Source organism: Nuphar pumila, chromosome 6, assembly GCF_984573655.1.
Source record: "Nuphar pumila chromosome 6, dmNupPumi1.hap1.1, whole genome shotgun sequence".
Taxonomy (NCBI): Eukaryota; Viridiplantae; Streptophyta; class Magnoliopsida; order Nymphaeales; family Nymphaeaceae; genus Nuphar; species Nuphar pumila.
In genome coordinates, this window is record NC_143254.1 from 99,959,755 (window position 1) to 99,986,898 (window position 27,144).

General features: G+C 37.5%; 2 protein-coding genes across 2 annotated transcripts; both read right to left on the reverse strand.

The window, feature by feature from the left end:
- Positions 1–425: 425 nt before the first annotated feature.
- On the reverse strand, positions 426–4,181 carry LOC149835397 (transcription factor bHLH13-like). The gene is made up of 5 exons (XM_090010516.1): positions 4,133–4,181; positions 3,056–3,136; positions 2,227–2,856; positions 1,191–1,577; positions 426–980 (listed from the first exon to the last, which is right to left on the reverse strand). Exons 2-5 carry the CDS (start codon positions 3,089–3,091, stop codon positions 906–908), a joined length of 1,128 nt encoding a protein of 375 aa, XP_089866642.1. The 5' UTR covers positions 3,092–3,136; positions 4,133–4,181; the 3' UTR covers positions 426–905.
- Positions 4,182–11,114: 6,933 nt separating this feature from the next.
- On the reverse strand, positions 11,115–26,876 carry LOC149835398 (uncharacterized). Its single transcript, XM_090010517.1, has 2 exons — positions 26,116–26,876; positions 11,115–11,731 (listed from the first exon to the last, which is right to left on the reverse strand). Exons 1-2 carry the CDS (start codon positions 26,830–26,832, stop codon positions 11,438–11,440), a joined length of 1,011 nt encoding a protein of 336 aa, XP_089866643.1. The 5' UTR covers positions 26,833–26,876; the 3' UTR covers positions 11,115–11,437.
- Between the last annotated feature and the right edge of the window lie 268 nt (positions 26,877–27,144).

The following is a 27,144-nucleotide window of genomic DNA, read 5'->3' on the forward strand; positions in this document are numbered from 1 at the left end:
TCAAATTTCAATCATCCTTGATAATCTTGTCCATAAAATCCTAGTTGATATATATGTGATTCTAAGTATGCATCTTAGAGGCATCTTAGAGACCTCTCCTTCGGTCTGATCAACGTTCACTCATCGGTGGTTTCTTCTAATCCAGCAGATCCTGGCTGAGCTTTGTTATCTGTCTCTAGTTTCTTTTTCTTTAGCTTCCTATTTTTCTATAGTTTATTTTTGTTTTCTATCTTGTTCGGTTCATGGGTTCAACATTTTATTGATCTTCACGAGTGGTACTCTCTCTCTCTCTCTCTCTCTCTCTCTCTCTCTCTCTCTCTCTCTCTCTCTCTCTCTCTCCGGGCACATTTAAGTTGAAGGCCACTTATTCAGACCACTGCGAACAGCAAAGAATAACTTATGATGAGACAACTTGATGTATTCTTATGGTCATTTTATAGAAGCAAAAGCTACAACTGATACAGAAGCAGCCCATAAACTTCACATGCTCACAAGACCAAACAGGATGAAAAAGAACAACAAAGAAACCAAATTCCAGACACAAAAGCCTGACTATCAAAACCGTATCAAACCATCAACCATTTCAGAAAGCGCAGGGTTGGACATGCCAAGGGTTTCTGAAAAAACTCAATCCCAAAAAAATGCAGGAAAAAAGCCACAAAAAATTTCCAATATCAGACAGTTGGGAAAACATGGCCACTCACTACCATAGGGAGCCATGCAAAAAATAGAGTGGACGAAAAACTCTTGTGAAAAAAGGAACAAAGTAGCAACCAAAGGAACAATGATGATGGCAAACGGACTCAGACGTGCAGGCTTCCTCCTAGAGTGGTTAAAGAAAGAAAAGCAGCATGTTGAAAGTTGAAAAGGCTAAACTATTTTATTCTTTTATCACTATTTCTTGCTTAAGCGAATTCCATCAAAGCTGTGCGCAATGCTTTAACCAGATCCTTCATGGACATGCGGAACTCTTCTTCCATCTAAAAATTGAAATCCAATTTTCACGTTAGCAGCCATTTCAATTCACCATCACTTTGAGGGGAAAGCAGGATAATTTGGCATTTTAAAATATTCCCCTCATTGCAAATATCCCAGTTTGTCCCACGTTTCCTTCAGAAGCAGAAGTATGGCATGAATGTATTTAAAGCTCCCCATCTTTTTATCTCAAGAAACAATACAAATATGCTCACCTGTGCAACAATGGTGAGATCAACGGCGGTATCGGCGAGGGAGACTAGGCTCGAGCTGAGGACCGTCAGATGGAGATTCTCCATCTCAGCGAGCGCCTTCACCAGCACACCCTTCTTCTTCTCGCAGTGGATGCGGATAAGGACGTCGCTGTCTGTCGCCCTGGCTTCGATCTCCGGCAGCGCCACGCCGAAGTCTCCCCGGTTGGTAGCACCGTCAGAGTTGTCGTCGTCGGAGGAGGCGTCTTCGTCGGGGAAGAGGAGGGACCTTTTCACCAGAACCACCGACTCTACCGTCTTCTTCCGAGACTTGTCCTCGAGGGCCTTCACCTGCTCCTGCAGCTGCTTCACGTACTTTATGGCGTCCCCAAGAACCGAAGCCTTGTCCATCTGCAGGATTATATGCATGACCATCCATCAATATTCACCAGATTGAAGAGAAAAAGAAGAAACAAAACAATGGGAGGCGAAGGCAAGGCATATTCCATTAACAGATGGAAAACAGGGGAAACATCATAGTTAACTTGCCAACTTAATAAACACTCACAATTGGATTCACTAGACTACGAGAACTCGAAATAAGAGAATTACCGTGTGAATTACAATTTTTATGGTTTTTTTGTTTTGTTCTTTTCTCTTAAATCTAACGGTGCCGTTGTCACCTACATGCTTGGTTTTACAAGGACCAGCTCTTGAATCATAGACATTAAAATCAACGGCCCATAATCTTTATAAATATTCAAGCATCCGAAACCAAAAGTCCTATTTTCATTAAAAATACACAATCCAAACAGTCGATTCCTAGCAAATTCAACATGCCTAACACATTTACATGGTTGAATTTGATAAAAAAAAATGTTGAAAATGCCAGGTTCACACGTTAGTTCTCATATTCTAAGTGACTCCTCTCAATTGAATCGCTGAAATGAAAGTTCAAATATTTCAGGACTCAGCGTCGTAAATTATGACGTGCAACTTCACCTTAGCGAAAAGACCAATCACAAAATAATCAGGAAGCAGATGCTAGAGGGTCTCTCACCTTTTTGAGCCCGGGGACAACGGCGGAGAGTGCGATAAACCGCTGGCTCAGCTTCTCCCTCCGTTTCCTCTCCGCGATGATGTGGTCTTGCATCTGAGCCGGCGGCCTCCCGCCACTGGAACGGCCACCGGAACGGCCACCATTCGACCCACCAACAGCAGCAGCAGCGTCCCTCTTGGTTCCATGGCTTCCCGAAGAGGAGGAGCGGCAGGTCTGGTGCTGGCTGGCCGAGAACAAACCCTGAGAGGTCAACACCTCCGAGTTCATCGACAACGCCTCCTGCACTTCTGCTTTCCCACTTACACCACCACCATCGGCGAAGACGCTGTTCTCCTGATAAGGATGGGGCTTGCCGAAGAAAGACAGCATCTGGGCGGGGGAGGAGTACCCCTGTGGCGACCCGTCTAGGTAAGAGTAATCCCATCCGTGGCTGGTTTTGGCCATCTTGATGGGCCTAGAAGCCTCCTCCCCGCACCCGAACGCGTCGGTGGCGATGGCCGGCGGCGTGGTGGCGGAGAAGGTAGAGGTCAGTGGCGGGTAGGAGGAGTAGCTCAGCTCCTGGTGGAAATCGTCGGTCAACGCCGCCGCCATGAACTCGTTCAGATGAAAGGCCGGTGCCACCTCCATTGCCTGGTCAACACAAAAGAAAACGGAGATTTTCTAAGAACTAAAACAGAAAAAAACTACAAAAAAATGGAAATAAAAAATATCGTGAGTTTTGAAGTTTCGCGTTTGGGGAACGACATAAAACCCCGTTCTCAGTCGCGAAGATGGGGATTGATCGTGATCGAGGGAGGGGGTGTATAGTTTTGTATTGTAATTTGAATACCATTTCGGAGAGCCATCGGATGGAGGAGACGTCCATCTCTCTTAGTGAGACCCACGCCTCTGCCTGCTCGCCTTCCAGTTCCTGCAAGCAATCAACGATTTCACAAAACTCAATAACCTTTGCAGAACCCTTATGGAAATACAAATAAATGTATAGATCAGTAACAATAAATAAAATAAAACTTATGAATGTTTTAGTAATTTAGAAAAGGGAAAAAAGAATTTTTATTTCAAGCACCTATCGTCAACTAAAGATTCGCAAGATTTCAGGACTCGTGGAGTCAGAAGTGCGGAAATCGAAGGGTCAGTAACGTCAACATTTGGAGGGGCCATCCTCCATCATAAACAACCTGATAAGGTTGTGTTTGGATTCAGAGAATCCTAATAACACTAAGGAGGGTGTTTGGATGCATCCATTTTATGCAGAAAAAAATTTACGGTAAGTTTGAAAATGTTGTGCTTAACAATGAAATTTTCCAACTCCCATCGACGTTATGCATTGCTACAATATTGAAGTTGGGTGTACTTCGGCGGATCCTCGAGGGTTTTACCAATCAGAGGCCTGCCAAAATGTGCAGTCAATGATAGAGGGTAAGGCACAAAAAAGGGAAAACAATGCAAATTCTCAAGTTTCCCCAAAAGTAGCTCACCCAAACACTACAGTAACTGGAATTTTTTTCCAAAGGACTAGTGAAATCGGTTTTCAATTCCACTCAATCTCTGAATCCAAACACTACCTACGAGCAAACCGATTCTTGATCAGACGTGTCTTGAGAACACGCCCCAACGGTTTGAAAGCCAAAAAAAAAAATCAAGATGGCTGAACCGAATCAGAAACGTCGTCGGTTAGTGAATCCGAGAAGGAAAGAAAGCCCAGTCTTGAAAATCACAGACTTCAAACCATCCGACATCATCACAAAGAAAATGTAAAAAACAGAGAAGAAAAATTCCCATTTCTTGAAAAACACGACCCCAAGAAATCACGACAACAACTCATTTACCATTCTTTTTCTAAAACATTACAAACGCACCAATAAGTCTATTCACAATCGTGAGAGAGAGAGAGAGAGAGTCTAACCTTTCGAAGCCAAGCAGAATGAAGCAAAGGATCCCCAAAGCTAATGAAGTAAAATATCAGAGAGAGAGAGAGAGAGAGAGAGATGTGGGGGTGACTCAAATAAAACCCACTTTCTCAAAAGTTTGCAAAAACGACAGAAGGAAACCTTTTTCCACCCTCTTTCCCCCACCCCTCCTTTTATATTTTTGGTCACGTGTTAAAGGGGTCGTCGTCCCCCCTTTCTCCAACCTGTTCCTTTGGTGGCTGAAGCTCCCACGTGTCCCCCTCCTCTCTCTCTCTCTCTCTCTCATTAACCGGATGTCCTGTAAAAGTCATACCCTCAACCTGACCCAAATGTTAATCGGTTCTGGTTGTGATCGATCTGAATAATATTCTTATAGAAATTTTTGTGCTTATACTGGATACGGATGAGATATCCGACACAAACCCGACCCATTAATGGCCCCACGTACAAGAAGACCAGCAATGGTGCAGAGTGGCCTATTATAAAAATAAAAAAAAACACATACGGGTCGTCGGCCAACCAAGCAAATCCACATCAGAACAAAATCCGACGATCTTAGGAATCCAATTTCCAGTCTGCTCAAATAAGCTTCAGATTTAGCAGAAGATCACGGTCTGGGTCCAAAATGTCCTGATGATTTCTCGGATCTTGAGAGGCTATAAGACAATGGACCCAGTATGGTGCAGGATCATAGCAAGTTGCAAAGTAGTAGTTTAGTTTGGAAAGGTGTTGATGAAAATAGGGGTCAACTAGGGGTGTCAAAGGGCCTGATTTACCCAAACTAAAACCGTACCAAAGCCTATAGGGTCCGGGTATGGTGATAAATAAGAAGACCTGATTAAGACTCTGGTCTAGAATAGAAGGTCGGATTAATATATGGACCTGGGTATAGTTTGAAATTTTATACCAGACCCAGGCCCGATCCGAGTTTCGATTAAGACTCATTTTTTCAATGTAAAAATGATAAAAAATAATGTTTTACAGGGTATGGCCCGCATCGGGTTCACGTAGTTCTTATCGGGTCCGGGTATGGTTTCTCTTATGATGGGTCCGATTAAATTCGAGTTCGGATTCGATACTATACCCAAAAATCGGGGCCAGGTCTGGTTTCACCTGGGTTTGAACCAAACCTGACTCGTTGACACCCCTAGGGCCAACCACACCCACAAATTTATCTCAGCCATGGAGGTAACTCGGTGAATCAATTAAAATAACCCTAAAATCCTTGACCTGCACAAAACTGCTCTCCTCTTCTAAATGGGGCTGGGACACGAGATAAACTGCTCATTTTAGCATGTAAAGAACACATGAAATAGGCTTGGCAATCTGAACGCGAACTGTGCGATTTTTTTGGCTTGGATTTGCATGTATAGACTTGTTAGCTAGTAATAATTATGTTTTATATCATAGACTGTAGGTTGAAGTGTTTGGCTTGCAAGCAATAAGTTTAGACCTCAAATCCTACCGCTTACAGCTTTGAAATAATTAACCAGCTTGTTCTTGGCTCTTTTAATTTCCAATTTCTATGTTTTTAATTTTAAAAAATGTGTTCTTTTTTTTGTGTCAATCCAGTCTGGACGTGACTCATTTAAAAAATGTATTTACCCATAAAAAATACATTGTTCCAATGCTAGAAGCAAAAGAATTTGAGCTCCAAAACTCGAGTCAAGCTCAAGCTGACTCGCTTACAACCAAATAAAAAAATCATTATTTCAAAGATGAAAGAAATAGGATTTGAACTTGCTTGCATGCCAAATACTCTCCTTATTTCACTATTTGACATAAAACATAACTAAAATATCTTTATTGCTACTTAACAAGCCTGTACGAGCCAAAAACCTATTGTTCATGTTCGGTTTGTCAAGCCTGTATTACGGGCTTAAACATGCAATTTACGAGCCAAGCTTGAGCCTAACAACCAGTAGTTCATCTTGTTTTCCAGCCCGATTAACACCTGATCCACAGTAGTAGAGCTTTATCTTATCTCTGATCCATTGACAACTATATGACAAGGACACTATTATTTTGGTAATGTGTCTCTGGTGACAGTAGTGGAGTGGACACACTCAAACACATGGACACGGAACATATGGTAATAATTTAATAATATTTTAATGTTTTAAAATATTATTTTAATAAAAATATATACTTTATAATATTAAAACTCAAAACTTGGTTTTTCATTTAAAATTTTAAAAATGTGTGCCCTCGTGTCTTCTTTTACAAAAAAAAAAATTAACTTTTGAGTCGAACCCATTTCATGCATCCTCGTATCCACGTGTCTTTGTAACAGATTGGGACCCCTCAAAAAGGGAGTCCCGATCGGGGTGCAATCACATGGCACAAAATTTGTGCATTAAGCACCTGATAACCCTCCATCAGACGACCTTGGGCCCCACAACTGACAGGCCTGTCCCCAAGATGGAGGGTGATCAGATAGCTTAATGCACAAATATTTGTGCAATCATATTGCACCTGATTTTTTCACTCGAAAGGGTGATCCACTTGAAATCTGCTTTAAGCTGTGGATCACCAGGAACCTGACCCAATCGGATTTAGATGGGATTTGCTTCGGCGGGCAATATTAGGTAATTTGTGCAAATGCCCTATTATATAAGTCCTGCTACATCATCAATCAAAACCTGTTTTCTAAACAAAGAACAGTAAACCTGATCCAGATAACCAAGTATGACATCATGTTGCTGTTGATAGTCACATTCTCATTAAGGATAAACCCTGATCTTATGATCCATAAATCTCCTAAGTTGCAATTAGAAAAATTAAACAATCAATTCTTAACAAGTAAAATGCACGTTTCAAAGATACGATTTTGTTCCCTTTCAAATGCATTATAGAAAATTATCTTCCTCCAACATAGTTGGGCCACCTTCGACCATGTTGCATTTGAATATTTCCTCCAAGAAAATAGATAAATAGCCACTTGGGGGAGGTGAGTTGCTCCTGCCCAATGTTATCAGTATCGGCAGAAAATCGATACGCTGCAAGCTTGAATCGGCTATTTTTTTAATAAATGTAAAAAAAATACCAAAAAAACATTTTTAATATTATTTTAATAGTTTTGACATGTGTCACGTTATGATTGACATGTAATAATGTTTTATTATTTTTGGGCCGATTCAGAATGATTCACTTGAGTATGGGTACCGGGCCGATACAGCCCGTGGCAAAACGATTTAGGGCGGATACCGATACTGACAACATTCTAGAGATGAGGTATGTCATGGTGGACCCGCAGATCAGTGGCGTATCTCTTAAATAAGACATTGCAATAATCTTTTCTTAATCAAGCTTTTGACCTTAATCGCCGAAGAAACAAATTTTTTTTTTCTGTCATAGGACAAAATTTGACAGAGAATATGAGGGGTAGGAGGAATACAAGTTGAGCCCTCAGGGCCATGTGATGTGCGTAGACATGCTGGATATGGAGCACCATTTTAACACTCTCCCTCAAAAAACTAGTTACTAACCAGAGAAGAAATTTTGTCCCGTGTTTGTTTGTTTGTTTGTTTTTGAGAATAATGAAGAAAGATTTTATTAAATCAATAAAGATGACGACAAGTCATCAAACAGAGCATATAAAGAGGCTAACAAATGAGACAAAATCAAATAAAATACAAGATAAGATAATTCATCAGATAAAAAGGACACAAGAGACGAGTTTCAATCCACAAATATGTCCTGGTTTGGCCAAGATGCCATGGAGGAGTGGAACACATCTGATTGAATAGCAAGGATAATGCTCCTCATATCATGAAATGAATCCTTCAACGGCAAACTATTTTTCTCCTTTTAGGTTTGCCATAAGCCAAGTTTTTCAAACCCAAAGCCATCTCTTAGAATACTTGACATAAGGAGGGCCCCCCCATTTTTTAAATATGATCAAGGGTTTTAGGAACCGAAGGCCTGCCAATAGATGGATGGTGATGGACGATGGGGGGCATTCTTGGCGATAATTGAAAACAAATACAAATAAATATAGCCACAAAGTAATAGTTGAGCAAGCCAGAATCAGTGTCGTCGATAAGTGCCCAAATTTTAAATGGGCCCACGAGGGCTCTTCTCATTGGTTACGAGGAATTTGTAAAACGTCACTGGGCTGAAGCGACATCATAAGTTCGAAACTCACAGGTGTATGTCCCTTGCCACCAGGTTGAAGCTGCATGTAATCCCTGATGGGCAATCAGGACTTGGGGTCTTTAAAGTTTAAAAACAGTGAGCTGGTTGATGAGTAAAACGGTTTTATCCAATTGTTTCACAATACCTAACAAGCACTTAATTAATGACCATCATGTTTTCAAATCTCAACAAAAATCTGTGAAGCCCCAAGGGATTTGGCGTAGTGGGGGGGGCTTGGCAGCTAGGCGGGTGGTCAGGGTTTCATTCCCATGGGCATTATTAACTCATTGTATATAAGGGGCAAGGATATTATGTCTCTTGCTCCTGCTAAAGCAAGGCGACTCCCTAGGGGCAAGGGATGCACCACAGGTTTACACTGTCGAAAAAGCGACATTAAGTACAGCAGGAGTAGTCGGCGTGACTAGGTCTCTAATCCAGAGGGTGGTTTTTCTGTTCCTCATTAAAAAAAAACAAAAATATATGAAATTCATGAGATATTAATTTGGGCTAAAATTAGGCACCAAGATTCTCGCCTTTGTGAATAATGGCCCTATTAAGACAAAGTGAAAAAGAAAAAAATTTGCTATTTGATCAGATGAATGGTACCAATATTAACATAGATCTTTGGTGCTGATATGCATTTGATCAGATGAGGTGCAAGTTGTTTTGACTCAATCTGACCTGACATATGCGTTCAATATAGTCTAACTGTTACAGATCGACCCTTAGATCATGTTTTTTAGACCATAGAAAAAAATACCTTTTCATGTCATGAAAATTTGGTGTATTTATGGCCAATGATTTTTTAAGCACCAGAAAAAAAAATGTAAACTTACTAGCTTCTGGTGCTTTAAAATCAATTCCCATCAAACAGTAGATCTTATCTGTAAGATTAAATTTACTTAAGCAAACATGAGCACAATGCCCTGTGATTCTTGGATTTTCTCAAGATCCTGTGATTGTAATTCACAATCACAACACTTTCAAAGATAAAACATGAGAAAAGTAGTAGTTGTGATTGCCAACTGTCATTACCAAGAATCAAAATTACTTTCACTGATGTGATTGTTTATCCCAACTGTGACCAAAGCAAACATGCTTAAGATATTGTGCATTTCAACTCATTGATACCGAATGCACATCAGCACCGGAGACTTATTCATTAACCTGAGAAATAATGTCACATTAACATGCATATGTGTCAACGCCTGTTCCCGTTCTTGGTTCTCAAGCTATCAATTTCCACGATTGAAAGGCCAAAAGGTATTGGCTGATGCCATCAAGAAAGAAGGTAGATATCAGGATATTTAAAAAAAGTTGGCGAATACAAAAACGGTTTACACTTTTGTTGCAAAAATTGGAAATACAAAGTAAAACCCTTGTTTTTCATTCCAGAAAAATGAAAGAGAGAGGAGCATATGACAGAGAGGGAGTTTCTTGGAAACGAAAGAATAACTTTTAGATCAAAAAGGAAAAGGCACGAACAGTAACAACAGTTATGAGATTTAAAAAAAAAAACGAGCTTGAACCCCTTCATATACTACACCCCCCCCCCCAAAGGCGGGATGAGAAATGCATCAAAATAAATAAAGTGTTATTCTTTAAAAGCTCATATGGTTTATATCTTTTCTTTCTGACACCCAGAAGCCCATAGCGTCGATAACATTTGAATCATAATATGAGTCCAATGTGCACTAAACAATAGGCTCTCAAAGATCCACTAGTTAGTCTGTTTTCTATGTGAACCACCATGCCAAGGATAGCCACCATTTCAATGTGTGCCACCATTCAGTTCAGAGTCCCCACTGTTAGGTGGTTCCATAAATTGACAAACGGGTAGACTACGCTTCTATATTATCTTATAATTGTTCCATGCAAGATGGACTATCTTTCATATAAATGGGTAGGAAACAAAGAGGTATTGACTTGTCTCTCCAGTTGCTGGGCACATTGAATTAAATAACTACCTAAGGCTCTTAGCTTCCACAGAACTAGCCACATAAACATGGTTACTCACCGGTTAGGAACAGGGAATCATGTTGTTTTTTGAGGGAAAGGTGGCATTCCTAAACTTTGCCTTGGTAGAAAGTTTCCTAGACTAGCATTCCATACTTGACTTTTAATCCAACAATCAGCAACCCTGGCCGCCTTGTTCCTAGATAGGAAAATAGAGAGAGAAAGAGTAGCGGTATACTTTCAGTTCTGCCCACCATGGAAAGATCAGCCCCAACAAGAGAAATGATGAGAATAAAGGAGGCTGCCTTGCTAATTATAAAAGGCCCACCCTCTTAAAATGTCAACATTCAAGTAGGTTACAAGTCAAATAAGGATATTACCTTTTAAAAGAGAAAAAAAAAAGTGAAGCTCTTAAAAAAAGACATTTCTTCAATAACTTGATTAGCACCATTCTGATATTGGCTCATTTGTAAAACAATGAGGGACATCATCTACATCCGAATGATTTCACACCACTTGTCGGACAAGACAGACTAAACGGGGATAGAAAACACAATGGCACATCATGATCATGCATGCAGAGAGAGAGAGAGCCCACATGTACATGTATGTTGCAAAAAGCAAGAAAGCTTGCTGAGATTAATTGAAAAAATTAGATCCAAGCACTCAAGTATTGCCTAAATCAGAAAATTTCTCGCAAAACTAAGCAAATCTAACGTAAAAACCTAGTGAAGCATGCCTTCAATTCAAACTCAAATTACCTAATTTCAGGACTTCAAAACACTACTAAAAATCACTTCTAAGGAGCATTGACTACAAAAGGAAAAACAAAAACGCTGGGGGGACCATAATAAGCATTATTCCCAATCATTAAAATTCACAGAGTGACAGTGGAGCTCAGACTATATTGAGAAACAACTTTTTCATGCCATGATGAAGAACATTAGTGATGTTGGAGAACCATTCATGATTCACATTCAACAAAATAGATTTGAATGAAATTACGTTCATCATCTAAATGAAATAAAACGGCCATTGTAGCTTTAACAATTTTAAAACCCGTCTAGATCAATTTGGTGACCTCCTATAGGCAATGATATGGTAGATTGCAAAAACCGATGGTTTGATCTGATTAAATATGAGAAGTGTCATTTCGGGCAACAAAAACATGTTATGACAACAGACTTTCAGCCTTACAAGGAGGAAGTTTAGTCTTTCTCTTGAGCCCACATCTTCACTGTACAGTCATTACCAAGAGCACCTGATGCTATCTTGTTCTCTGAAGGATGACAGGAAACAGAGATGACAACATCTGTGTGGCCCTCCAGCTTCTGGACAATCTTTCTCGTCTGGAGCTCCCACATATAAATGCAGTTGTCCTCCGATCCACTAACAATGTACTTACCATTTGTAACAGAAAATGCCGAGGATATGCAAAACTTGGAATTAACATGACCTGTATAAGTCTTTAAAAATTTCCCAGTTGAGAAGTTCCACAATCTCTGCAGACATTTAGATGCACAGTTAAAAACCAGGACAGTGTATCAAATAAAGTCCACTCTTCTGAAAAATTAACCCAGAAAATAAATGACTGGTTTAAATTAACTTGATACTTATTTTCTTTATTATATTCTTAGTTGTTCTATTTGGCAATGAGTGAAGAATAAAAACTCAAACCATAAATATTAAGGATGACCAAATGACCATTATCACGAATGGCATGACTTACAAATCCTCGAGCACATTTCTCATAATATCAAATGGGTGGTCAAAACTATCAATGGTCAACAAATAAATGGTCGCCCTAATAATCACAAAAGCAAAGACCGAATATATGTGTCACAGCAGCAACTAGAATATTAACAATAGGAAAATTTTAGAAATTCATTATATGCCAACAATCAAAATCAACAGCTAAAAATTTAGCACTACACTAGAATTGTAGAGGTGAAACATGATGAAAGCTAGAGCAAACAACTTAGGTGCTGCCATCTTTGTACTCTCAGGCATGCAGGTATTAGCAATGAAGACAGAAGAGGTTTGACAAGTCAGCAAATGGCAACAGAAAATCATTCCTACTCTTATCTAGCATGACTCCCTATTCAGACAATCATTTTGCTTAAAATTTGTTTTCCCTCTAAGGTTCCCTTGATTTTAAGCATGGCCTGAACCAATCTCATTGTTTTAGTTGCCACAAATCTAAATTCGGCCATCACAAATTCCTATGCATGAGTAGTATTCGGATCCTGTAACATATGCATCAGATTCATAAAATCGAGGTTGCAGGGCATAATCAGTAAGGTAAAATGAACTGAACACCTATATTGGGCTAACTTTGTTAAATCAAAGAGAATTATTCACGGCAAGGTTATGACAAAGTTAAGAACTTATGAGAAAAATTGATATTGTTTATGCCAATGATGAACAAAAGCCTTTAGATCATGATCATTAATTTGTGTTTGGTTGGAAGTTGGAAAAAGGTTATGGATGGGCAATATTGTAAGAAGATGCAACCCACAATTCGAATCCTCAAATCATTCTCACAAAAGAACCATAAAGGTTCATAAGCAAAGCTCACTCACAAGAATCAATAAGATTCATAAAAGCACCACCCAAGAAAGAATGCAAATATAATTTCATTCAAGTGGGATATAACCCACACAAAAAGATACAATTACAATGGGGTGAGACCCCACATTTATGCAAGTAATAAAGAAGGGGAGAGGGAGTCGTTGGGCTCCCAACGGCTCTATTTAGAGCTGTTGGGAGTCCAACGACTCTCTTAGTGCTTTATGCTTTTTGACTTAGTCAAAAAGGCATAAAGCCTATTACATGTCCAAAACTGAAAAAAAAGAAAAGCTAACTAAACTAAAAAGATAAACTAAACTAAACAAATAAGATTGCATATGATAGCGGTATATTACATATGAGATTAGCTATGAGATTACAGTTTTAACATGTGTGAACGAATACATCTATTTTAACACCCCTCCTCAAACTTTATGGGGAAATTTATCCCGAAAGTTTGGAAATACAAAAAGAATCTTGGGAAGAAATCAAATTCTTCAAAAGTCTTTAAGGGAAATCTCCATCTTTATGACATCTCAGCAAATTCTTTCAAATATAAGTCTTCAAAAATATCTTTATTGGTGATCATCCCCAAGTACCTTCATTGGTTGAATCCATGATGTATCTAAGGCACCACATCTTAATGATCCTGTATAGAAAGAACAAACCAAAAGAAGACTCCAAGTACACAAGAGAAATATTCTAGCCCAAGAATTGCAAAAAAACTTAACCGCAATATATTGTAAAGCAAGAATAACATGGTTTAAATAATAATAACTTTTTGAATCATTAAATATTAAGAAAGACAAGAGGCGCATCCCTCAAGGATGAGATTAAATCACAATCAGCTTATTTTTAGAACATGATCCATTAAGACAAGATAATTACTTATGCATAAAAAATTGTTTTTAGAAGAAATAGTGGTCTTCTAAGAGTCATACTAATCTCTCGAACGAGTGTCTATTAGAGAAATTTCAAACAAATCCTATAAAAGGATATATAAAATGGAAAATCACAATAGACAAATGAATCTTTAGTTATCCCAAAAAAAAAAAAGTTAAAGCATTTCAAAAATGTGCACCATGTGAAAATGTCTTTAAGATAATCAAACTTAAACACAACAACAACAACAACAACAACTACGCCTTCATCCCAAAACAATTGGGGTCAGCGATATGAACCAAAAAAGAAATTCATTTTGGGTCTTCCACATGAATCCTTTTCCTCCAATCATTTCTATCCAACGCCATGTCCTCGGTGAGGTTCAAAGCATTCATATCCTTTCCTATCATCTCCATCCAAGTCTTCCTAGGCCTACCCCGACCTCTTTTAACTAATATATTTTCCCATTTCTCCAACCTTCTAACTGGAGCATCATTAGGCCTTCGCCGAATATGTCCAAACCACCGTAAACGATTCTCTCGCATCTTATTTTCAATGGGTGCAACACCTACCTTCTTACGTATCTCTTCGTTCCGAATCTTATCTTTTATTGTATTTCCACACATCCATCTAAGCATCCGCATCTCAGCTACACTCATTTTTTGAATATGATGTCTCTTGGCAGCCCAACTTAAACACAATTTGATAAATTCTCTATATTCTTAACGAAAGATTTGTGCACTTAGGCACAAGAAATTGCTCACAAAGTAGATCACACATTATATAGTTAAAGCATGTTCAATACCCATAAATCAATAATGAAGAGATAATTAATTTTATCAATAAAAGATGAGTTAATAATGACTCACATCTTAAAATGAAATATTGGGGAAATACAAAAGCCCACTTAGAAAGCCGAAGAACCACAAGCATTTAATGTGCAAAATACCCAAATTCCCTATAGGATAAATTCCAAAATGTAAAAGTGATTTCCAAATATGCATATCAATGATATGAACTTTTATCGATAAATATTTTTCTATGCAAGGAAGAAACAAGTAGTAAGGATCAAAATTTAGAAAGAAATCTCATATGATAAATGGAATAATACATGCAAATCAAGACTAGGTTAAGAATTTCCATAAATATGAAATTTTGCAAATCTCAATAATAATTCAACCTATTACAAGCAATCATCTCATTAGACCTCCAAAACCTACAAATCAAGTGTATAAGCGACTAGAACAAGAATATAAATATAACGCCACTAAAGGGCCAAAAACACACACGAAGGTGTGGATAAACACCTCTTATCTACATATAATGATATTTGAAATGAGTGTATCAGCGACTAGAACAAAAGTACAAAAGCCAACCATGGGCTAAAAAGCACACATGAAAGTGTGAATAAACATCTATTGTCTACATATAATGACACTCAAAATTAAGTATGTTCAGCGGCTAGAACAAGAGTACAAAGCCACCAATGGGCAAAAAGCACACACGAAGGTGTGACTAAACATCTTTTGTCTACATATAATAATACTTAAAACAAGTGTATCAGCTACTAGAGCAAGAGCAAACAACCAACAATGGGCTAAACACACACACACAAAGGTGTGTACAAACAATTCTTGTCTACATATGATGACACTTAGACGAGGGGCATAAAAGGAGAGACAATTGAGACAAGAAGGCTTGTAAAAAATATCAATTTTTCAATATATCTAGAAACACTATGGTTTCAAAAGTTAGACATCCATCACAGGTGCATATAATTAAGAGCATCCATAATAAAATTAATGGTCAAAGAACAAACGAGTGATACCACACACTCACAATCAGAGATCACATAACATGTCTTTTAGAGTCAAACTACAAGTTGAAAATCTAAAAAGACAACACGAGGTGCACATAACTCACCCCAGCAAATATTTCTGTAATAATAATAAGGCCAAGAAAATAGATGCATTATATAAAGTTTATGATGGACAATACAAATGTCATAAGGCAATAAGTACTTACGAAAATCATTTTTCAAATAGGTGATTTTATAAAGAGAGGCGATTTGAAAAAGTCAAATCAAAGATCCAATAAAGGTAGATAATCAATTTTAGATAAAGTGCACTCATATGCACAACAAAACGCCTTATGACAACAATTTTGCATAAACACGGATCATGCTTAACATAATCAATTCTTCAAAATGAAGTTAAAAAAGTATATTATGAGACAAACACAACAATAAATATTAAGCAAATAATGCATATGGAATTTTTAGAAGGACCTCTTATAACACAATTATTACTAATCATGAATACTTGAAAGATAATCCAACAATTTATATAGAGGCTATAAAATTATGCCAATCATTTATTCATAACGCAATCTATTTTGTGATTATGACACATTTTTAGAGAAAATTGAGTTAACACTATAAAATGTATTCAAGATATCCAAAAATCAAGCTAGAGATGAACAAAAATCTAGGATCATTCTAAAAAAATATCAATCTAAGAATTAGTTTTGTATTATGAAAAAACATATTAATGTTATCAATTATAATGAAATATAAAAAATACTCATTACAAAAGATACCACAAGAGAGTTTAACCAAAGCATATGAATAGATAAAAGAAACCATATGCGAGACCAAATGCATACATTCTCATAGAGAGATCAAAAGCACTCATGCAAAAATTAAAGCCACATGTCTCATACAAAAGACATGCTTCCAATCAGGTTTAAGTATATATGCAAGTTTAAGCATGTAATGAGTCAAGGAGTTTAAGCATAAACATGCATGTCTATCAAAGATGAAATACAAATTGTAATTGACGATTATATATATATATATATATATATATATATATATATATATATGTGTGTGTGTGTGTGTGTGTGTGAAATGCAAGTTCAAACAAGAATATATTTTGTGAAATAAGATATCATTATCAATTTATTTTAAGATAAGAATATGATTGACGAACCATCTAGAATTAATAATTCATGATTATATATATATATATATGTATATGTATATATATATATATATATATATATTAGAGTTGTTTTCGAAAAAGCTTCGAGATTCAAACATGATACATATATTTTGTTTTCTTAAAACAAGTTCATCGATGATTAAAATACTAAAAATTTCAAAAAACATACATTTTGTTTTTTATTTTAATCATACAATATATATATACACAATGATAAAGAACAAGAAGTGTTTTTCTCATGCATAATGCATGGACTAAATACTTGAAAAATGTAAAAATACATGCCGAGTAACTCTAAGGAGAAGAGAGAGAATACAATACAACGATGTTGCTCAAGTCCTTTCCAACCAAATCCTCTTGTAGCCGATAGAGACGTGATAAAATACCCTTTTGGCAAGTGATGAAACACACCTAGCCAAGTAAGGAAACACTCCTTCCAAGAACAAGGTGATAACACACCTTTGCAAATGAAGCATGGAAATCGAGGCGGAAGCTTTTCAAAATCTAAAAAATTTCGTGGCTCTAAAACCATGTAAGAAGATGCAACCCACAATTCGAATCCTCAAATGATTCTCACAAAAGATCTTCCACAAGAACCATAAAGGTTTATAAGCAAAGCTCACTCACAAGAATCAATAAGATTCATAAAAACACCACCCAAGAAAGAATGCAAATATAATTTCATTCAAGTGGGATATAACCCACACAAAAAGATACAATTACAATGGGGTGAGACCCCACATTTATACAAGTAATAAAGAAGAGGGAGAGGGAGTCGTTGGGCTCCCAACGGCTCTATTTAGAGTTGTTGGGAGTCCAACGACTCTCTTAGTGCTTTATGCTTTTTGACAAAGTCAAAAAAGGCATAAAGCCTATTATATGTCCAAAAAGTAAGAAATGATGCTTTATGCTTTTTGACTTAGTCAAAAAGGCATAAAGCCTATTACATGTCCAAAACTGAAAAAAAGAAAAGCTAACTAAACTAAAAAAGAAAAGCTAACTAAACTAAAAAGATAAACTAAACTAAACAAATAAGATTACATATGATAGTGGTATATTACATATGAGATTAGCTATGAGATTACAGTTTTAACATGTGTGAACGAGTACATGTATTTTAACAAAGATGTATATAGACTATGTCACAAAGGATACTCCATGTAGGCTCTTGTTCCATAACCACTTATATACTAGTCATACTGAAAACCATCATAAAAATGGCAGTATCCCTGTATCCGCAGCATATCCATGTGACCAAGGCCCCAGTCTCCAGCAAATATCAGGGCAGTTTGCAGAGTTTGACAAATTTGTACAATTTTCTCACTGAAGTTTCAAGTAATCAAATAAATAACACATAGATGTACAAATATATGCATTTGTGTCACAGCCATGGAAACAGCTATATATGTGTGTGTGTGTGTGTGTGTAGGGAAGGGGCAAAGGTACAAACCATCCAAACCACTTTTAAAATCCTTTTTAAAAGTGTTTTGGTAAATTAGACCGCACCGTGTGATCTCCATTATCAAAAACCTAACCACCAGTTTTCATAGCAAATTTTGTTTATTTATAAATAAGATCTTTATAATCTAGAAAACACCAAAATTTTCAAACTGTTGATTTTTTGTTATCTTTCACGCATGTATGTGACATTAGTTTCCAGGTTGTTTAGGTCATTACTTTTTCTGTTTTCTGGAATGAGATCGGGTGACGCAGCTTATCTTGATATCATTTTATTAAGAAAGAAAGGTATTTTGCCCCACCCACCTTGTCCATACTATTCCAATGAGTTATTTATCCATTTGTATTTGTTTTTGTTTTTATGAATTTTCTTTCAATTAGTCTAGCTTGCTTTCATTTATCAGTGTTCCCCATGTGAAGGTCATTTTTTATTTTATTTTTAATTAGATTTAATTGTTATAGACTGATTTGAGCAATAAATATTTTTTTTAAGTTTCCCTTCCACCTTTTTACTACTCCAATGAACTATTTGTTTGTTTGTATTGGTCTTTGTTGTTATTATTATTTTTTCGATTGTCTACCTTTCATTGATCCATCAGTGTTTCTCATGTGAAGGTGATTTGATTCTTTTAAGTTTTTTAATTGGGATTAAGTGGTCCATCTCCTCCTCTTTTGTGTTTCAGCATAAACCATTTTATCTTATATATTGGTTTGAGCAAACAAGTGTTTTTTTCTCATTTTCCCATCCACCTTTTCATACTCCTCCAATGAACTACTTATTTGTTTGTATTTGCTTATGTTTTTATTTTTTTATTGTCTAGCTTGCATTGATCCATCACTTTTTCCTATGTGAAGGTGATGTTATTTTACTTCATTTTATTTTTTTAATTGGGTTTGACCGTTTGAGTGGCCCATCTCCTCCTCTTGTTTGTTTCAGCATAATCCATTTTTGTTACAAATTGGTTTGATCAATAAGTATTTTGTAAGAGTTTGGCTTCCTTGGGACAAGAGCCAAGCTTTAAGTGGTGATGGTGGAACCGGAAAAACTACCATTGTGAAGGGGGATTTGACCAGGGAGTTTGAAAAGAAATACAAGCCTACGATTGGTGTAGAGGTTCACCCTTGCAGGGAAATCACGTTTTACTGTTGGGACACTGGTCACGTCACACTGCTGACACCGCTGGACAAGAAAAATTGGGTAGAGGATAGAACCACATTCATGGAGAATATGCAACTATTAAATAAGTTATGCATAGATTCTACCAATGTTCTCATATAAGTTGTCATTTTTATGATTTATCTACTCGTACCTCAATATTGGTTTATCGTCTTAGGTTGTTTCTTTAACTTTGTATCACAATATTGTTTTGTAGTCTTAAGTTGTTTCTTTACAATTTTTTGTCTGATGCACATGGTTATAAGTTAGAAATGGTTGATATATTCACACTGATAATTTGGATGAAAGGTGAGAACAAGTTGAATGTTGGACATCCAAGCTGGTTTATTTACTTTCGGCAGCATATCCGTTTTCTCGTGTGTGTGTGTGTGTATGTATAAAGGGTTAATATTTGTGGAGATTGAAGGCACGAAATTATTGAACATCAATCACCTTATTTTCATATTTTTTAGAGTTCTTTTATGGATCGGACCTTATGGATGTGATCTACCAAGTTTGTTACAACAACAACAACAACAACAACTACGCCTTCATCCCAAAACAATTGGGGTCAGCGATATGAACCAAAAAAGAAATTCATTTTGGGTCTTCCACATGAATCCTTTTCCTCCAATCATTTCTATCCAACGCCATGTCCTCGGTGAGGTTCAAAGCATTCATATCCTTTCCTATCATCTCCATCCAAGTCTTCCTAGGCCTACCCCGACCTCTTTTAACTAATATATTTTCCCATTTCTCCAACCTTCTAACTGGAGCATCATTAGGCCTTCGCCGAATATGTCCAAACCACCGTAAACGATTCTCTCGCATCTTATTTTCAATGGGTGCAACACCTACCTTCTTACGTATCTCTTCGTTCCGAATCTTATCTTTTATTGTATTTCCACACATCCATCTAAGCATCCGCATCTCAGCTACACTCATTTTTTGAATATGATGTCTCTTGGCAGCCCAACATTCCGTACCATATAGTAAAGCGGGTCTAATAGTCGTCCTATAAAACTTTCCCTTCAACCGCAATGGCATTCTACGATCGCACAGCACTCCAGTAGCACTTTTCCATTTCATCCACCCAACCTTTATCCTATGATTTACATCTCCATCAATTTCTCCATACTTTTGAATGATGGATCCCAAATATTTGAAATAATCATTCACCGGTATATCTTGCTCACCAAGCTTCACTACACTCCCATCACTACTTCGTTGCTTACTAAACCGACATTCCATATATTCAGTCTTACTCTTACTCAACTTAAAACCTCTAGCTTCCAATGTCTGTCTCCATAATTCTAACTTAGCATTAACCCCAGCTTTAGACTCATCAATCAAAACAATATCATCAGCAAACAACATACACCATGGTACATTTTCTTGAATTGATCTCGTAAGCTCATCCATCACTATCGCAAATAGGAAAGGGCTTAAAGCAGATCCTTGATGTAACCCAACCGTTATCGGGAAATTGGTTGTCACCCCTCCACAAGTGCGGACATTGGTTACTACTCCTTCATACATATCTTTAATTATACTAATGTACTTGAGAGAAACACCTTTCTTCATCATTGTCCACCAGAGAACGTCCCTAGGTACTCTATCGTATGCTTTCTCTAAATCAATAAAAACCATATGCAAATCTTTGTTCCTCTCTCTATATCTTTCAATAAGTTGTCTAAGAAGATGTATAGCTTCCATAGTTGATCTTCCAGGCATAAAACCAAATTGATTCTCCGATATCATGACAACCTTCCTCAACCTAGACTCAATCACCCTCTCCCAAAGTTTCATAGTGTGACTCATGAGTTTTATACCACGATAGTTTGTGCAATCTTGTATATCACCCTTATTCTTATATAAAGGCACCAAAGTACTCTTCCTCCACTCATTAGGCATCTTATTTGTTCGCCAAATCAAGTTAAAAAGATTTGTCAACCATTCTAAACCTTTCTCTCCCAAGCATTTCCAAGCCTCGATAGGTATACCATCTGGGCCAACTGCCCTTCTTGATTTCATTTTCTTCAAAGCCTCTGTAATTTCTTTCTTTTGAATCTTGCGCATGAAGTCACGATTTATCTCATGAAAAGGAATGGAGAAGTCTCCAAGATCTTGAGCATGACTATCATTAAATAGCTTATCAAAATAATCTTTCCATCTCTCCTTAATCTCCTCATCTTTGACTAAAACCCTTTGCGTTTCATCTTTGATACATCTAACCATACCCAAATCCTTCGATTTCCTATCTCTCATCTTTGCAAGCCTATAAATATCCTTCTCGCCTTCTTTGGTATCCAACTTGTCATAAACCTCCTTATATACCTTAGCCCTCGCGTTTCGAACAACTTTTTGAGCTTCCTTCTTTGCTATCATATACTTCTCCAAATTCTCATTATCACGACTCTTACTTAGATTTCTATAACACTCTTTTTTAACCTTAATAGCTAATTTGACATCCTCGTTCCACCATGATGTATCCTTACCTAGTGGTGCACCGCCTTTAGACTCACCCAATACCTCCTTAGCTACTTTTCTCATACCACCCGCTATCTTATTCCACATTGATTCTGAATCCTCCTCGAGACACCAATCAACTTCCTTAACTACCTGCTCTACAAACATTCCTTGTTTAGCTCCTTTCAGTGCCCACCACTTAATTCTAGGATCTATCCTATGTCTATCCCTTTTGCGGCATTGTCTAATTCTAAGATCTAAAATTAAGACTCTATGTTGTGTAGCTACACTTTCTCCTGGTATAACCTTACAATCGATGCAACAACCCCTATCTCTCTTTCTAAGTAGGAAAAAATCTATCTGACTCGTATTAACCCCACTTTTAAATGTTACTAGGTGAGACTCCCTCTTCCTAAACCAAGTGTTTGCTAAGATCATATCATAGGACAAACAAAAATCTAAAATCCTTTCTCCACTTTCATTTCTTTCTCCTATACCATAGCCTCCATGGATATTCTCAAATCCATCCCTACTAATGCCTACATGTCCATTAAGGTCACCGCCGATAAAAAGCTTTTCTCCATAAGATGTCTCTTGTACTACTCCATCTAAATCTTCCCAAAATTGATGCTTAATGGAATCATCTAAACCTACTTGAGGTGCATAAACACTAATAATATTAATAATATCCGTACCTAATACTAATTTAATAAGTAAAATTCTATCACCCTTCCTACGGACCTCAACTACATTATCTATAAACTGACGACTCATAACAATCCCTACTCCATTCCTATTCCTATTTATTCCTGTATACCAAATCTTATCTACCAAGTTTGTTGATAGTAGAAAATGAATTTTGAATAATGTGGTTGTGACATGTAAGTAGGTTTTTAAGGGCTTTAAAAATCAATGGCCCACAATACACTAAAATTTCACAACTCAAAAAATTATTTTTTAGAATGAAATAACACCATCCAAGGTTTGATCCTTAATAAACAAAACCATGATGAACACATCTATGTGATCAGATTTAGTTGATAAAGCTTGAACTTATGATGTCCAACTCAATAGTTCCATAACTTCAATGGCATCAAATACTAATCCATATACATATATACATATATATAGACATATATATATACATATATATATATATGTCTATATATATAGTGTGTGTGTGTGTGATACCCATTCTATCTGCCTAAGTTGCAGGCCATGCAATCCCTTCTATTAGATGAATCAGAATGGTCAAGACCCACAATTTCCATAACTTCAATGGCATCAAATATTAATCTGTGTGTGTGATACCCATGTCTATCTGCCTAAGTTGCAGGCCATGCAATCCCTTCTATTAGATGAATCAGAATGGTCATGACCCACAATCCAAGCAATATTTGTGGGTCATGCTTTCTGATTGCTACACAATAAAAGAGGTTTAGATTAGATTCATGACAAACCTACACAATTTAATATTGTTTATTTACCATTTTAATTTTTATGGCAAAAATTTGGAAAAGACTATGTAACCTTAATAACATGTCACCTATATCTCCCTTTGTTTAGTGAATGGGATGTGATCCCCCCCTCAAAAAAAAAAGACTTTCCTTTGCTACTTTTTGTATTGATGATGGGCCCACCTTGATAAAGCAATGGATATTTCCCTGCCAATGAGGGAACCCCATCTCAGTTCCTTTTACTTGGACGCCTTGCATGAAATCCCACTGGCTAGGCTTGCTACCATAAATTTTGACCTTTGCTTTCTTTCTATCCTCAATCTTTTGGATGACCACTTTATGAAACCACACTTTCATAATAAAAATTTTGCTTCCTTTTTTTCCCATAACCTTATTGAGAGAGACAATCATGTCCATGTATGAGTGAGTGTCTGTCTTTTCTTTTGTATGTGATGTGGGTTTGCACGTGCATGTATGCATTAGAGAGAGAGAGAGAGATTTGTTACCTACACTGTTTTGGCATGAATACTATATATAATTTGTTGAAGATTCACAACTTAGTCGTTGGGTGTGGCACCCCAAGTTCAACATAATTGGAATGGAATAACATCAACAGTACTAATGAACTATATGAACCAAAGGTACTAATGGAATATGTATATTTGCATGCCAGTAGACGACCATAAGAAGAAAAACATTAATGCAACATGAAAAACTTACTTTTCTAGTTCAATGGGTACATTTCATTCAGCCAAAGATCCAACTGAACTTAACACCTACATCATAGGAATGCACCAAACAAAGTGCATCCCCTCGAATACAACATAACACCCCAATGCCATTTAAATATACAAAAATACACTCAAAACATAGTTCCAACCGTGTCCAAGACTAATTATGGGCATTTTTCATTCCTTACCTTATTCCTCCCTATGCATGTGCACCCTAGCCCTCTTTTTTTTATGTCAGGGAGAAATGACTGATTTTTTGGTCGTAAATAGGTGCAAACTTTATCATGCCCTGATCCAAGGCTCTCAGTGTAAAACTCCACTGATCCCTCTCTAAGCCCCTGGCCACTGGATAAGTATTTCCTTATGCTTTGGGAAGGCCTCTGAAATGATTTCAATATTGGACATTGGACATATTAATATAATAGTTCCGAATCTCTTTAGAAAGAAGATCTTTTGCCTCATGGTAGCCTGCTCCAGTCCCCTAACGAAACTTTCGTTATTGGGTTAGCCATATACTTCACATGTTTCTAGCATGAAATGCAGCCTCAGGTTTAGAACTCGAGATGTCCCTTCATCTCAAGACAAATTGGGAATGCCCCCTAGCTGGTGTGTGGAGTCCGCATGGGCATACGCACTTGCCTTCTTAAGTGCACCCTTGCCCTTTTAAGGAGATCAAAGAATCTCTCATACTATTCAATAGGGGACTATCATGAAAAGCCGAGTCTGTCATGGTATTTGATAGGAGGCTCTTTCCAATACATTAAATGAAAGGGAGAATCACGAACATAATTTGCTATGCAAATAACTCTTATTCCTCTAATTTTTTTTCATTTAAATATTAAAAATTTAAAATGGAACATTATTAGTTATTAAACCATGTTGGATCAATTAAATAACTATGATGGATATTCTTTAGCCGTTTCATTTATATAAGTTAAAATTTTCAATCATAGTCACAAATATCGGTATCGGCTATATCTCGATGAGGCTATTTCTAGTGATATTATCGGTTTGGTGATAAATCTCGAGAAAATCTCAAAACTTAAAAAATAAAAAATTAACAAAAATAAGTAAGAAAAAATCATGTTTAGACAAAAAAGTACATAAATAATAAAAAAAATAAGTAAAATATGTAAAAGAAAGAAGAAAGCATATTTAAAAAGTAAAACTATTTGAAAATATCGTGATAATATTGCGATAATATCAATATATATATATATATATATATATTTCAGATGTTTTGAAAATATCATGATCTTTTACCTTTAATATCTTTTTTTCATCATATCACGATATTTTCAAAATATTGCTGATATCTACAACTATGTTTTCAATTCAATACATTACAAAAAGGTCATCCCATTTAACATCTGTTTTTAACTCTGTCAATCTAGATATATTATAAAAATGCAACTTTTATTTTAATTTTCATATAAAATTGAGTATATATGTCAATCAAAACAATTTTAGTATATATGTGTGTGTGAATGTGTTTTCTTTTTAACCAGTGAAAACCACCTCACTCACTCGCAAGCGCATTGATGTAAAAACCCAAAGTCCCCCTTCTTCGCCAAGGAACACACCTAGCTTCGGCCTTGCGGCAATCCATGAGCTTCAAACTGATGACATCCCTTCGGCTTCGTGACGTTCAAAACTCGCCACTAGAAGATGAGCGGGAGCCCTTGTAAGATGTGTGCTCCTGTGAGCGTGTGTTGTGTCAATCAATTGTCTTTATGACATAGCTAAGCACGTAGCCAGCAATGAAACACGCAACGATTCCCCATTTCACAAACAGACACCATAAAGGAACAGAAGGGTTCAAAAACCCGTTGTCCTTTAACAGAAATCTTGGCCATACGTTTCACTATATTTTTTTTTTCTCTCCCACTAGCATTCTTATTTCTCACACGCCTAATTTCTCCCCAATTGAAGCAAAATTCCAAAACCCCATAACCAAGCAGGCAGTGAATAACGACAACAACAACAACAACTAAAGCATCCTCACCCGCCCAAATCCTTCCTAATTCATGCAAAACCTCCAAAAACATTGATACCTAAGCAAGCAATGAACGACAACCAATAAAGCAATGCAGCTCAAAATTTGCAAAAGGGGGGAAACTAAAAAGGGGAGATATATATATATAGAGAGAGAGAGAGACATACCAATGTGTTGTCCAGGGTTCCGGCGAGGATGAACTTGCCGTTGGGCGAGAACTTGACGAACGAGACCGGCGGGTTCTCGTCGTCGATCAGGGTCTTCATGCAGTGGCCGTTGGAGGAATCCCAGATGCGGCAGAGCCCGTCGTAGCTGCTGGAGACGATGAGGGATCCGTCGCGGTTGAAGTTGACGGCGGTGACGGGGTCGGAGTGGGCGGGGAGGACCTTGAGGCACTTGCCGGTCTTGACGTCCCAGAGCCTGACGGTCTCGTCGAAGGATCCGGAGACGATCATATTGGACTGGGGGTTGTAGTTGACGCAGAAGACGTAGTTGGTGTGGCCCTGCAGCGTCTTGACGGGCGTGGCCGTCTGGACGTCCCAGATCTTGACGGAGCGATCGTCGGAGGCCGTGCAGACGTAGCGGGAGTCGGCCGACCAGGCGATGTCGGAGATGCCCTCGGCGTGGCCGGCGAGCTCCTGGCGGAGGGACCCATCGGATGGCGACCAGATCCGCACCGTCTTGTCGGCGGAGGAGCTGGCCAGCAGCGAGCCGTCGCCGGAGAACTTGACGCTCGATATCGCCCTCTTGTGCCCCGACAGCGTCTGCTTCAGCTCGTACGGCTTCACCGTCTCTCCCGCCGACTCCGTCGTCATTCTCTTTCCACACTTCTCCCTTCTTTTGCCTCCAAAAACCCTCTCGCAGTGTTGCCCGCTTTTATACATGGCAAGCCAGTGCGCGTCACAAGGATACTGCAATTCACGCTCGTGTCGGGTCTCATTGTATGCTGTTTTTAATTAAAAACGCACAAAAAATAGCGTGTCCGTGTCCTTGAAGCGTATCCATTGATACACTGTCTCTACGCATTGTTGAGTGAGAATTGATGATTAGCAAAACACAATTTTTCATTTCCAATGAAAGGCTAGAATGGAATTAATCTACGACAATAGAATAACAACCTTTTTTTTTATAGAGATTAGAATAACAACTTTGATAAGAATAAGATAACTCCAAATTTCAGGGGTCATAAGCCACAT

Bases quoted from the DNA above. Each gene is read 5' to 3' on its own strand.
- LOC149835397 (XM_090010516.1), bottom strand. From the start codon at position 3,091: ATGGACGTCTCCTCCATCCGATGGCTCTCCGAAATG. The intron at 1,578-2,226 runs GTGAGAGACCCT...ATAATCCTGCAG, and splicing joins TTGTCCCCGGGCTCAAAAAG to ATGGACAAGGCTTCGGTTCT. The intron at 981-1,190 runs GTGAGCATATTT...TTCAATTTTTAG, and splicing joins ATCTCACCATTGTTGCACAG to ATGGAAGAAGAGTTCCGCAT.
- LOC149835398 (XM_090010517.1), bottom strand. From the start codon at position 26,832: ATGTATAAAAGCGGGCAACACTGCGAGAGGGTTTTTGGAGGCAAAAGA. The intron at 11,732-26,115 runs GTATGTCTCTCT...AAATGTCTGCAG, and splicing joins GAACCCTGGACAACACATTG to AGATTGTGGAACTTCTCAAC.